The 13474-nt window shown below is 33.8% G+C and overlaps 1 protein-coding gene across 3 annotated transcripts in view; it reads left to right on the plus strand.

The window, feature by feature from the left end:
• The window catches only part of med1 (mediator complex subunit 1), a 700564-nt gene that overhangs the window by 662547 nt on the left and 24543 nt on the right, over positions 1 to 13474 (plus strand). For 2 of the 3 annotated variants that reach the window (XM_021480457.3, XM_021480458.3), the window contains exons 2-8: positions 2566 to 2672; positions 2775 to 2853; positions 7640 to 7694; positions 10423 to 10555; positions 10647 to 10675; positions 12633 to 12704; positions 12796 to 12870. The exons of the other annotated variant lie outside the window; for it this stretch is intronic. In XM_021480457.3, coding sequence (XP_021336132.1) covers positions 2566 to 2672; positions 2775 to 2853; positions 7640 to 7694; positions 10423 to 10555; positions 10647 to 10675; positions 12633 to 12704; positions 12796 to 12870 — 550 coding nt within the window. The remainder of the gene's footprint in view (positions 1 to 2565; positions 2673 to 2774; positions 2854 to 7639; positions 7695 to 10422; positions 10556 to 10646; positions 10676 to 12632; positions 12705 to 12795; positions 12871 to 13474) is intronic. 3 annotated transcript variants of the gene reach the window in all.

Below are 13474 nucleotides of genomic sequence, written 5' to 3' on the forward strand. Positions count from 1 at the left end.
GATTAAGACAAAAATCTATTTATTAAGGCTGGTGTCTGTTAATGCGTGTTAAGCATGATGCAGTTTATTAAATATTAGCCTACATATGAATTTTATTTATTTATTATAAAACAGAAAATGTGTTATTTCTTAATGCAAAAATGCATGCAAACATTAGTCTGTTATTAGACAATGTTGTCAATAATGAAATGTCATCGTTAATGGCATTTGGTGATCATCAGATATTATTGCTTGTCATTAGGTACCAATTGACGGATGTCCGTAATTGGGAAGAGCTCTGAAAGCTTTACTTGAGGTCAGGAAGCGCATGAAATGCCAAATTTAGGTAGGCTACAGAATTCTGACCTCAACCGGGACATTGGGAAGCTGCAAGCAGGCCTGAGGCAGACACAGGAGTTGTAGAGCCAGTGAGAACATATCAAAGTGTAATTTTCAGAGCTTGGAACATGTTCAGAAGGATTGGTGGAGTGAGTAGAATGCATGGTGGAGGCAGACAATGGGTAACAACACCAAATTATAACCAATACCTTTCCCTGCGAGGGAATCAGTCTGCAATCAGTCTGCAAAATGACCTACAGCAGGGGTCTGTAACATTTTTTCAGCAAGGAGCCATTGTTTGTTTTTTATTTATCAAATACATTTTTTAAAGAGCAATTGGGGGTGTGTGTATATAACAACATCTTTACTTATTTAAGGACAATTTATAGAATGAAAAAAAAATCAGTATGCCATTGCCACTTGTGAATGAATTGGTGTTGCGATTCAAGTTAAGCCACAGCACCACACATGCTCATTAGAAACATCCTTTTATTGTAACCTGAGTTCTTATTTTGCTTTAAAAAATACAGTATAAAGGGAATTATAATTGTATTTTCAATATGAAACTGGTTTCTAATAACAGTTATGATTTTTAAACTTTAAAATATTATTGAAAGAAGACAGCTGGAGAAAGCTACATATTTTTGGTCAAAAAGCCACATGTGGCTCCTGACCCATAGGTTCCCTACCCCTGACCTACAGGATGCAACAGGAGTGTTAGTATCCAACCAGACAAGCCCAAGGTATAGGAATGAAATTCTGAGGCCAGTTGTCAAACTTTATTCTGGTGCAATGTGGCCGGATTTTGTTTTTATGGATGACAATGCCCTCCACGTTGAGCAGTGTTAGTGATGGAATACTTGGAGGAGCCATCCTTTAACAGATTATTCAAAACATATGAGAGGTGGTAACACTGATTACTGACTAGTTGTTCAGTTCTTGTACATGACTTGTTTGTCATATTTGCAAACATGCAATTTATGTTTGTTTGACAGTATGAAGTCAAATTTTGTTCTGCTGTAACAAGTATTTACATCTCAAATACATAAATTGAAAAGTTTTCTTTTCTGTTTTGGAGCTTTGCTAGTTTAAGCTCTGACGTTTCATGCAAAGCTACTACGGTACGGGATCCAGGAGGGATGCAACGGTTCTCTTTAAAAAATCGTACCGTCCTGTTGTCCTCCCATGGTTCAGTGCGCCCTGTGATCTGCAGTTCAGAATATGCATTTTTAATATTAGTTTAGTGTTTAAAAACAACTGCAACAAAACAAAAAAAAATCTGCCTTTACCTATGACATGCGCTGGACATGGGAGGACATGTCTCAATCACCTCTTAAAAATCTGTAAGTCTGTTGTTGACATTACGTCTTCTGACGTGTCTGTGTGTTTGAGTTTCTGAGAGTTCAGCAAAAGTGCAGGTGAGACCAAAACACAGCACATTGCTGTCAGTGTTTCAATAGACACTCAATGTAAATTCAGACAGATAATAATAACAAATGCTTAATCTTTTTGTTTATTTTTTGTTGATCACTAAAGGGCTTATCGAGGTCTGTCTCCAGACCCAGAAGTGTCCCGTACAGACCCAGACATACAGCAGGCCTGTTACTTCAGCTGAGTGTTTAGCATCCGATCGCTCCTGCTATTTATTAATTTGTTTACCCGCTGTCTGCTAAGAAAAGTTTACTTTTCAATTAACTGTTTTCTGCTAAAAAAATATTTATTTAATTAGTAAAAAAATTGTATTTTATTTTTAGGATTTGAGGTAAGCTACTACTACTACGCTACTACTATGCTACTACTTTCATTATTGCAATAAATGTCATGTAAACTGTACATCTCCAAATTGTACATCTTGAGTAACAGAATGGATTCTTGTAGAAAAAAAAAATATAATAAGGCATTAAAGTGTTTTAAGTAAATGAAAATGGCATTCCCGTGGAGTCATCGTAGGAGAGTCCAGTCTAAAAGGTGTTTGGATTTTGGAGTGCACAAAGTTCAACTGCTGGGTGTCAATCTTACATATATATGTAATTATAATTGTTTATTTACCATTCCCTAATTTTAATCAAAGTTATAGACTTTTGATTAGGACACTAAAGAATTATATCTTTGTGTAAAAGGGCATACGATTTTCATCTTTAATAGAAACACAAATGGTTTATTTTTTATAGTATCATTTAAGGTTACATTCCAAAAAATTGTTTCCTTTTGTGTTTTGTCATTTATTTTGTTTGTGCTTTTTCACAGAGTCTGAGAAACAGAGTCGTATAATGACACTGCTAGAAAGGCTCTATTGCAAACACAGCTCATCCAGGTCCTGGCAGGAGACCAGCAAAGTGATACGGCAGGCAATGGTAAGATCTATTTATAGAGAAGTTTCATTAATAGCATAGTTATTTGTTGTTGCATTTTCTTACCATTTAAAAAAATCTATTTCTGTTTTTCTGGCTGTTTAGGAAAAGCGTGGAGCTGTTAATACAGGTGGACACCAGCTATTGCTCAACTGTTTAGAGACACTGCAAAGGGCATTAAAAGGTGCATTTCTTTATTTTTGTGCATGTGTATGTGTGTTTATGTATGTATGTGTATATATATTTGGTGTGTGTGTGTATACATTTGGTGTGGTGTGTATTACGTCACTAACACTCACGGCTGTTTGTTGTGTTTTGGATAAATTCAGCATCATACAGGGTAACAGAGGGAAAATTTCGAAAGGCGTCAGCCAACATAAATCGAGTTTGAGTACATTGGTTTTCACAGAACAAATGGAAGGATTCACAAGTACATTGCAATTAGGAAATGATACAACAAACTTTAGCAACATCCTTAAAGTTAAGCTCATCCTTCACTGTTGTTGTCATCATTGCTCATATTTTTTCTTTACACCAGACCTCTTTATTTGCTACGTATTACATTGTGTCCTTATTTTACACAACATGACATGCGGCACAAAAAAGGTATATTTTGCATTTTTAAAGGTTTTTTGTCCTAACAACCTTCTGTGACGACAACACAAAAGTTTCTATTTTAGAGCAATTTACGTCTAGTAATAAGGTAAATTGGTTAAATAATGATGTGATTTGAAACAGGTGATATCAACTAGTGATTGTAATTATGATCTGGTACAAAACTAGCATCCAAGAAAGGTCTAGTATTTTAGTAACAAAGATGGGCCGCGGATCAGTTTGCCAACAAATGCATGAGGAATTATTAAAATGTTTCAAAACAATGTTTCTGAAAGAAAGATATAAAGACGTTTGGAAATGTCAACTTCAACAGTGCATAATATAATTAAAAGGTTCAAGGAATCTGGAGAAATTTCCTTTTTCAAGGAAAAAGATGTAAATCTACAGCAGAACTACTGTGATCTCAATCCCTCAGGCGGCACTGAATCAAGAATCGTCATTCATCTATAAGCGATATCACCACATGGGCTAACTACGGCTAACACTAGGGTTGGGTACCGAAACCTGGTGCCATTATAGCACTGGTACGTTTGTAAACAGTATGTACCGGATCAAATCAGCATATGAATTTCAGTGCCTAATTTCAGTGCCACTGGCGCTGTGACAAGGATGTAAAAAGCATCAAAAAGGTGCATCAAATTGTGTCACACCATCTCTAAACATTTCATTCTAAACAACTTTGAGGAATATGGACAAGCGATGTCAGGTGTTTGTTATTGTCGCTAGAGAACGGACGCACACAACGCGCGCAGTACAGCGCCTTCAGCCTGGTTTTCGGTGATGGAGAGCGACACTTTTCAGATCAACACGCATGATCGCGTTCATCAAATGTGTTTAAACTAAGCATTCAAAAGCGTATTTTACAAGCAAGGATTCTGACAGAGCAACAGGCTTTACAAAAGTTGCATGTAAGGGGGAAACATGTCAAACTTAATGACACATTTGAGGGGTCAAAAAGGCTAAGGAATACCTCTCTTGCGTGCTCTAGGTGTCACGTGATATCGCTCTCTCGGGCACGCGCTCCCTCTGCTTTCGCGCCACTTGCTCTCTCTGTGACGGTGCTGCTTGCATCAGTTCACCGAATTCGTCAGAAGTTGACGCCTAAATTGACACAGGTAATAAAAAGAATAAACTTCAGTCATGTTCATGTTGTGAAACACTATCAACATGTCCACTGTCGATGATATTACACTTCTGTTTTTAATAGCAATTTTAACACACTTTTAATATGGGAAGTCCTCGGCTAAGAAGAGACCATTATTATTCAGAAATCTAGTGTACATAGTTTTACGTTGGGAAATGCAGTATTGAATTTACAAACAGTCGGCAAGTACCAAAGAAATGTAGTTTTCAGTCACCCTCATGTAAGTCATATTCAGCTCGTTCAGTTTTGCCTTCATTAATTTTTGATTTCCGTCTTCAACACGATTTATTTACAACACAGTTTTAAACATAATAGTTTAACTAACTCATTTCTAATATCTACTTTATCTTCCCCATGCTGACAGTCAGTGCATAACATTTTATTAGTTATTTTGCAAGACAGTTATATTCAGATAAAGTCCCTGTAAGTATTTTATAGTCTTTTATTCAGATTAATGTGTCATTTAAAGACTTAATCAGTTAACTACGAAAGTTGAAATAATTAGTCAACTTATTTTGTAACTGATTTTTTGTGTATATCAAAAATATACAGTAAATATTTTTTAAGGAGGCTAATAATACTGACCTTGTTTTTATTTAAATTAAAAACTGCTTTTATTCACGAAATAAACAATAAGAAATAGGACTTATTATGACTTCAGAATAATTTTTTTTTTTTTTTAGAAAACACTGAATTTCGAAAACATTATTTTAAATGAATAGGAGCGCAAAATAAATTGACTTCAACTGTATGCCTATCTGTTAAAGTTTACAGGTGCAACAATGTGCCTTGATGTACTTGAATGTTATAAATGTGTTATCCTACACCAGTACAACGTTACTTGTCAAATAAATGAACAAGGAAGATTATTTTGAGTTTAAGTTATTTAATTATCTTATTATGAAGACTGCAGAGTGATGCATGGAAAAAATGACTTTGAATAGTTTTTAAAGTATTTTGTGGTATATATGTTAAAATGTGCTCCCAAAAGTACGTGGCCCCTTTTATTTTGTCAAATAAAAGACTTTTCTAGAGTCATCCACCATAATTTTGTGGCTAAAAAGTATCGGTTCAGGCACTGTTTTGGCACCGGTATTGTTTTAAAAGTATCGATTTAGCACCGGTATTGAAAAAAAAGATACCCAACCCTACTGAACACTTTCATACGGCCTGCGAGGGAGTTTTTTTAAAAAGCCGCTTCTGAGTAACGGTTTGGTTTCAGGATTAGTAAATTTAATGATGCAATTACAAGTGAACGCCATGTGATGGCAGTAATGCACGCGTTACAGTTAGTGCAACCAGTAGAATAAGAACACACTCTCAGATATTAAAATGCACTCGACCGTTAATGATTGAAAATGAGTCGGGCAAAAAAAGAAAAATTAGCTTTGAATGTCATGTGCTTAAGAATGGACAAAAAAATACTTCTTCACCAATATCGGACAGAAAACTGTATGTCTAATATGCCAAGAAAGTATTTCTGTTTTTATGCGTTAAGAGATATGAGCATATTTATAAAAGCAGATGAGATTGTTGTGAATTTGACTGAAATTATATATTAATTGCTGGTTTAATGTTTTAATTTTTGTCATAGAATATATTTTCATGCATTCATCCACTTTAAAAAGTTATTTTATCAAAGATTTGTGGTTTTATCAACTTTTAGGATAATTGATCTGTATATTCTAAAAGCAGTGCAAGTTAGATTATTGTAAATTAGACTGAATAGTAATTTCTAAGGATTGTTTTTAATGTGTTAATATGAAATATTTTCTTTCAGACAATATCTTTTCTATTCTACACTGAAAAAATTATTACATTGTTATTACTATTATTATTATTATTATTATTATTATATTTTATTAGGGATTATTTTATTGTTTTATAATAATTGATAAGTAAATATAAATAGCAGTGCATATTAATTTGATTTGTAAATTTGACTTGATAAAAAAAAAAATTGTTTTCTGTTAATTTGACATGTTTCTGTTCATATTCCACGCATACTGTCACTATAAATAAAAGTTATTTTTTGAAGAATTTAACATGTGGCCCTTCACTTGGTTTGCAAAACTTGATGTGGCCCTCTGGTCTAAAAAGTTCGCCCACCACTGGGCTAAGGACTACTTTGGCAAATCTTTGTCAAGTACCACAATGCATAGTTACATCTACAAATGCCAGTTAAAACTGTACTATGCCCAAAACGAAGCACTATGTATGTCCAAAAGCACCATTGATTTCTGTGGGCACAGAGACATCTAGGATGGCCATCACACAGTGGCAAAAGTACTGTGGTCAGATGAATCAGAGAAATGGATTGTGTTCTCTGGAATAAAGAAAAAGATCATCCCGACGGTTAACAGCAACAAGTAAACGTCAGGGTCTGTCATGGAATGGGGTTATGTCAGTGCCCTTGGTAACTTGCAATTTTGTTACCATACCATTAATGTTTAAAAGTACAAATAGATTTTGGAGCACAATATGCTGCCTTCTTTTCCAGAGACGCCCCTGTACATTTCAACAAGACAAAGAAAAACCACATTCCGCACACATTACAAAGTCCTAGCTGCAGAGGAAGAGGAGACAAGTACTTGACTAGCCTGCCTGGAGTCCCAACCTGTCTCTAATAGAGAATTTGGGGTGCATTTTGAAGTGAAAAATGCGGCAACAAAGACCCTGTGCTGTTGCCCACCTTATGAATTTTTTGCAGGAAAAATAGGACAAAATTACATCTGAAACACTTCATAACATGGTGTCTTCAGTCCCTAATTGTCTTTTAAGTGTTGTGAAAAGGAATAGCAAATGCTTTTTTGTTTTAAATTTGTTGCAAAAACCAAAATTGCAATGTGTTTATTTAAAAAAAAATAATAATGAAAAATCACAAGGAACACATTAAATAGTGTATTTTTGTATTATTTGCTTTCAAATACAAGTCAAAGTAAACTTTAGAAATCACTACTTTCTTTTTTATTTTGTGTTTTCGATAGTTCATTTCCCAAATTTTTCTGATTTGGGGTTGTGTATATATGTTAGTACATATGTATGTGTGAGTGTGTAAATATGTTAACAAGAACAGACCTTTTCTGTATTTTTTTTTTTTACATAATTGCATTATTTTTTATCTTAAATATATCATAAATATGTATTTTAATTATCACTTGAATGCCTCAATTTCTTGTTTTTTTCTGTTTTGTATATCCCACATCATCAGTTTCTACACTGCCATCAATGACAGATCGCCTGGAGTCCATTGCTCGACAAAACATGTGAGATTATGCTCTTTTTTATGCATCTATTTGATGTGTAATGTAAAATTAACTGAATGAAAGTTTTATTTGTGTATTTTTATTATGCTGTCTTTTTAATGTCTTTTTAATCCACACATCTTTTCACATTTATTTATTTTTTTTCTATGTCATTTTAAAATGTGTTTTTAATATGTTTTCTTTTAACTTTAGAGTGATAAAATTATGTAACTCCTTTAATCATGGTATTTAGAAGACTCCCTTACTGAAATGTCACATGGGTTTCACATGTGATATTCATATGTGGACTTGTGACCAAATGTGCATGTCAATAATGTGCAAATCACATGTGAAACACAAAACCACAAGTGAAATGCACATGGGAAAATGTCCATTACTACGTAAACCACGTGATCACTTGTGAAATATGTGCATTCCCTTCACATGCATTGCTATGTGAAACTTGATCATGTGAAATGTCATTCTAATATGATTACATGTGAAACGTGGTCACGTGTAAAATGTGCACTCTCATATGAAACACTTGAAATATGGGCTTCTCATGTACTGCACACCATAAAATAGGTACATTTTAGTTTGAACAAAAATTGTTCTCAAATTAAATTGCAAATAAATATAAGACGGTGTTTTTTAAATTTATTTTATTATTATTATTTTTTTTTATTAAATTAATAAACCACAAATTTGCCCGTATGTAAGCTAGCCATCATGGCAATACTTCATGCTGTGTTGGAGGAAGTCTGTGGCACACTAAATGGAAACTGCTTAACAGAATAAAGCCAACGCAGGCACAGTAGGTAGTGCTGTCGCCTCACAGCAAGAAGGTCGTTTGTTCAATCCTCGGCTCAGTTGGCATTTCTGTATGGAGTTTGCATGTTCTCCTTGCATTCGCCCGGGTTTCCTCCGGGTGCTCCGGTTTCCCCCACAGTCCAAAGGAATGCGGTACAGGGGAATTGGGTAGGCTTAATTGTCCGTATGTGTATGTGTGAATGTGTGTGTGGATGTTTCCCAGAGATGGGTTGCGGCTGGAAGGGCATTCGCTGCATAAAAATGTGCTGGATAAGTTGGTGGTTCATTCTGCTGTGTCGACTCTGGATTAATAAAGGGACCAAGCCGACAAGAAAATGAATGAATGAATGTGAAACGCAAGTTAAATGCAAATAAATGTTTTAGTTTTTACTGTATTTTTAAGACAGTAAATGCAGCCTTGCGTCTTTCAATATCATTTAAATAATCTTACCATTCTAAAATGTTTAAATGGTAGTGCATCTTAAGAGAAAGATTGATATAAACGAAGATGAACCAGTATTTTTGGAAACGATAGGCAAGCCCTTAAATTAATGACAGATCTAGAGAACTATTAAGTACTGGTAAAAAAGAGGCCATATTTTTTACCTTTCCCCTTTCTCAACTCTCTGCTCTGCTCAAATTCTGTAGTGGCGTTCATTTAAATAAAAAATCGTACCTTTTTTATTTCAGTTTTAACATGGCTTAAAATAAGACGGAGGACTTATGCAGTTGATTTCTTCAGCACACTTTAGGGCTTCAGGTGCTGAAATTCAATATGAATTATTAGACATTCAAAACTTTTGTAATGAGATACATAAATTAAATAAGTAGATACTGCTCACCATAAAAGCTATTTTGTATTATTATTTACTTTTAAGACATTTAAATTGTCTTTGGAAGAACAATTATCATTTACAAAAAGAGCTGTTAGCATCTGCTGAGTCTTTGGACTATCTCCTTTAAGCGTTGTACTGTCAAAGGCAGGTTCTTTATAAGGGGATCTAAGGGTTGAAGCTCTTTTTGGAAAAAAGTACTAAATTTATTTTATTTAATATAAACTGACATTTAAGCATAATCAACTCTATTCAATCAAATTTTAATTAAGGTGTTTAAAGAGAAAACTGGATACATACAAACTGATACATCACTATTACAGTTGCATCAATTGCAATTAAAGGTGCTTGAATTTTATTTACTTATTTATTTTATTTTTTGGCGTGGTTTTGACTGGCATCACTCACTGAATGGTCAAATATTCTGAACAGCATTATAGGTGATGTATTTTTTTCCAAATAACTTAAAATCAAGTTTGATTAAAATTAACATTAGTTTTTTGTGCTTGCAGAACCAGTTGTTAACGTTATGTATAGTGAAGATTCTTTACACATTCTAAATTATAAAGTTGTGAACACAGTGGATTGTCACATGTGATCACATGAAATTCATGTGACTTTTCTGTAAGGGTGTTTATAGAACTCTGCATGTCAGTCTGTCAAGTGCTTTGCTAAATCAAATATATTAGTGCATTTACTTTGAACTGCTTTGTATATTGTAAAAAAGTGCCCCACACCTGAGCCCCAGAACGGTTGGATAGCTTTAACTATTTCATGTTACTATAAATTTGGTATTATGCACCATTTCTTTTTAAAGCATACAAATAAGAGGATTCTCTTATTCAGATATTTAAATTTGCACCTTTAAAAAGGAAGGCAGTTTTATAAGTCATTGAACGAAAATTGAGGCTTCATCAAAGTTCACATGATTTTCTGAAAGCAAAGCAATGCTCACTTAAGCTTTGGAAACCCATACCCATACATATTATACATACCTAGCATTTTTTCTACTTTATTCTACTTGATCTAACTGTAGTTTAGGACATACCTTTTAATAAGTTAATATATGTTTGTCTTTCTTTTCTTTTAATGATGTATGGCTGCAGGTTGGGATCTCACCTGAGTCCTTCACATACTGAATGCTATATCACCTCTGATATGTTCTACGTTGAGGTGCATATGGATAAAAGTGGAAAGCTCATGGATGTAAAAGTGGCCCACCATGGTGAAAATCCTGTGGTGAGAGGGAGATGTGGCTATTGTAAATATATCTATTTGATGTATTTTTTCTGTCCACTTACATTTGATTTTATTTCTTATTGTCATGTAGAGTTGTCCTGAGCTGATACAGCATTTACGGTAAGAAACCCATTTTAAAGAAAAGTAAAACTATGCAAAAGGGTGTATGCATTTCTGTTAATGGATAAATTGCTGTTTGGGACGACAAAACACTTTTAAGTGAATGTAATTGCTGTTGCCCTATCAAACACACTTCATACAACAAAATACTAACCTTAAAATTTCTAGGTTTTGATATCAAAACAATTTACTTATGATGGTCGACAGAATGTTGTGCATCATTTAAAAGATAAATAAAATATTTGCTGTATTGCATTACCGTTCACCTACTGACTTCTTCACAGTAAATATATATCTATATATATATATATATATATATATATATATATATATATTAGTGCTGTCAATCGATTTTAAAAAATTAACTAATTAACTAACTAAATGCGATTAATCGCATTTAAAAGACTGAAACTTGTAATTTTGGCTATTCAAATGTAAAATTTATGTAAACGCAAGACAAAAACTATTTAGATTCAAAATATAATTGTTTATTAGAATTTTTGTTTAACTTGTTTTCCCAGAGATGGGTTGCGGCTGGAAGGGCATCCGCTGCGTAAAAACTTGCTGGATAAGTTGGCGGTCCATTCCGCTGTGGTGACCCCGGATTAATAAAGGGACTAAGCCTACAAGAAAATGAATGAATATTTAACTTGTAACAAAGATTTCTTCATGTAAACAACATACCCACAATAAACCATCAAGATCCTGGCTTGACAGCCATATTTATTACAGAAATTAAAACGCAGGCATGTTAATGCCATTTGAATTTCAAAACAATCAATGCCAACAAAAAAACATTGATTTCCATGTTGGATTGTAAGTGGACTGCAAAAAAATGCCAAAATGCAGGCATTACATGTATGGAAATGTAAAATTATAATAATAAACTATTGAATACAAATATGACACAGACACACACACAACGAGCTGGAGCGATTCCCTTTAGATTCAACACGCATTGCGTTTATCAAATTTGCTTAAATTAAGCGTTCTAAAGTATTATTGTATTTTACAAGGATTCTGACACAACAACGTGAAGCATACGCTTTCGTTGCGTTTAATGAGGAAACATGCAATACTTGGAGGGCTCATGCTGAAAGGCAGAGTAATGGCCTGTCTTTGACAGCTTGTGACTTCACCAAAGACTTTCTGAGTACAGTTACATAAGACACCAATACTCCGATTTTAATATGACTAAGATTACACTCTTATTAAAAGTCTACAGTGTAGCCTAAGCAGCTATTTTATTACCTTAAAGGAATACTGAGTCACGAAATGCGGAAGATTTTCTTTCTGTTCGCCATGCGGTATCAACTTACAACAGAAGTCGAAAGTTAAAAATTAAACATCCGAAATTGCACGAAACTCTGGATAACCTGGTGATGAGACATTAATTGTTTTATACTGAAACTTGCCTTCAAAAAGTGCTTCCTTGGTCTTGTCCACATTTCTTGCATGTTAAACACACGTCCACCACAACAGGAAGTAAAAAAAACCTGCAACTGCGTTTTTTTAACGCGTTAATTATTTAAAATTAATCACATGCGTTAACGCACTAATTTTGACAGATTTATATATATATATATATATATATATATATAATGTATATGTGTGTGTGTGTGTGTGTGTGTATATATGTGTATATATATATATATATATATATATATATGTGTGTATATATATATATATATGTGTGTGTGTGTGTGTGTATATATATATATATATATATATATATGTGTGTCTGTATATATATATGTATATATATATATATATATATATATATATATATATATATATATATATATATATATATATATATATATATATATATATATATATGTGTATGTGTATATATATGTGTATATATGTGTGTGTGTGTGTGTGTGTTATTTAACTCCAACTGTAAAGTTGTTAATGTACGGTAACACAGCATTAAACATAAACATTTGTTTTACAGAGACAAGAATTTTGATGAGTTTTCCAAACACCTGAAGGGTCTGGTCAACCTGTACAATCTCCCTGGAGACAAGTATGGTGTCCATTTCTGTTTATTAAATCATAAAGTGCTTTCAGTTCCAGTGACTTGCATTGCAATATCTTTTTCTCATCTTATTCCACAGCAAATTAAAGACAAAGATGTACTTGGCACTTCAGTCACTGGAGCTAGACCTCACAAAGATGATGCATATGTTCAGGTACACTGATTGATTTCCTTGTCAACAAAAAGTTTTGGATGATTGTAGAGATCCTGGTCATACGGGGTGGAGCAGAGCACCATACTTTGAAATGGATTTTAATATTTAATTTGCCAATTCACACATTAATCTATTAGGACACACTCTATAATTCTAGCACACCTCTGTACCAAGGGTGTGTGTCCCCTTAAGATGTTTGTGGGTAATTCAGAAATGTGGCTCTTTACAGACCATTTGAGACTTTGCAGAATTATGGTAGATGGCAAGAAAGATTTAGCAAATGGTGGTGGATTGTGTGTCAAGAAACCAATCAAGGAACACAATTTGAATTTTGAATTCCATACAATACTTCCAAAATGTCCAATAATAATAATAGTAGATTAAAATCGCTAGATAACCATTTACTCTGAAAATGTATGAGCTTGATCCCCCTTTGCTGGTAGATTGCAAAATTACATTGGGGGTTATTTATCAAGTAAACTGTCAGATGACCTCCTACTCCTTTTACCCCTTACACGTTTTGGATGGATGTATTGGTTCATCCTTACGGGTAAGCACACTCTCATTCGATGACTTCAGTGAGCAGATGTCAATTACAGCATTG

Source organism: Danio rerio, chromosome 12 (assembly GCF_049306965.1).
Source record: "Danio rerio strain Tuebingen ecotype United States chromosome 12, GRCz12tu, whole genome shotgun sequence".
NCBI lineage: Eukaryota > Metazoa > Chordata > Actinopteri > Cypriniformes > Danionidae > Danio > Danio rerio.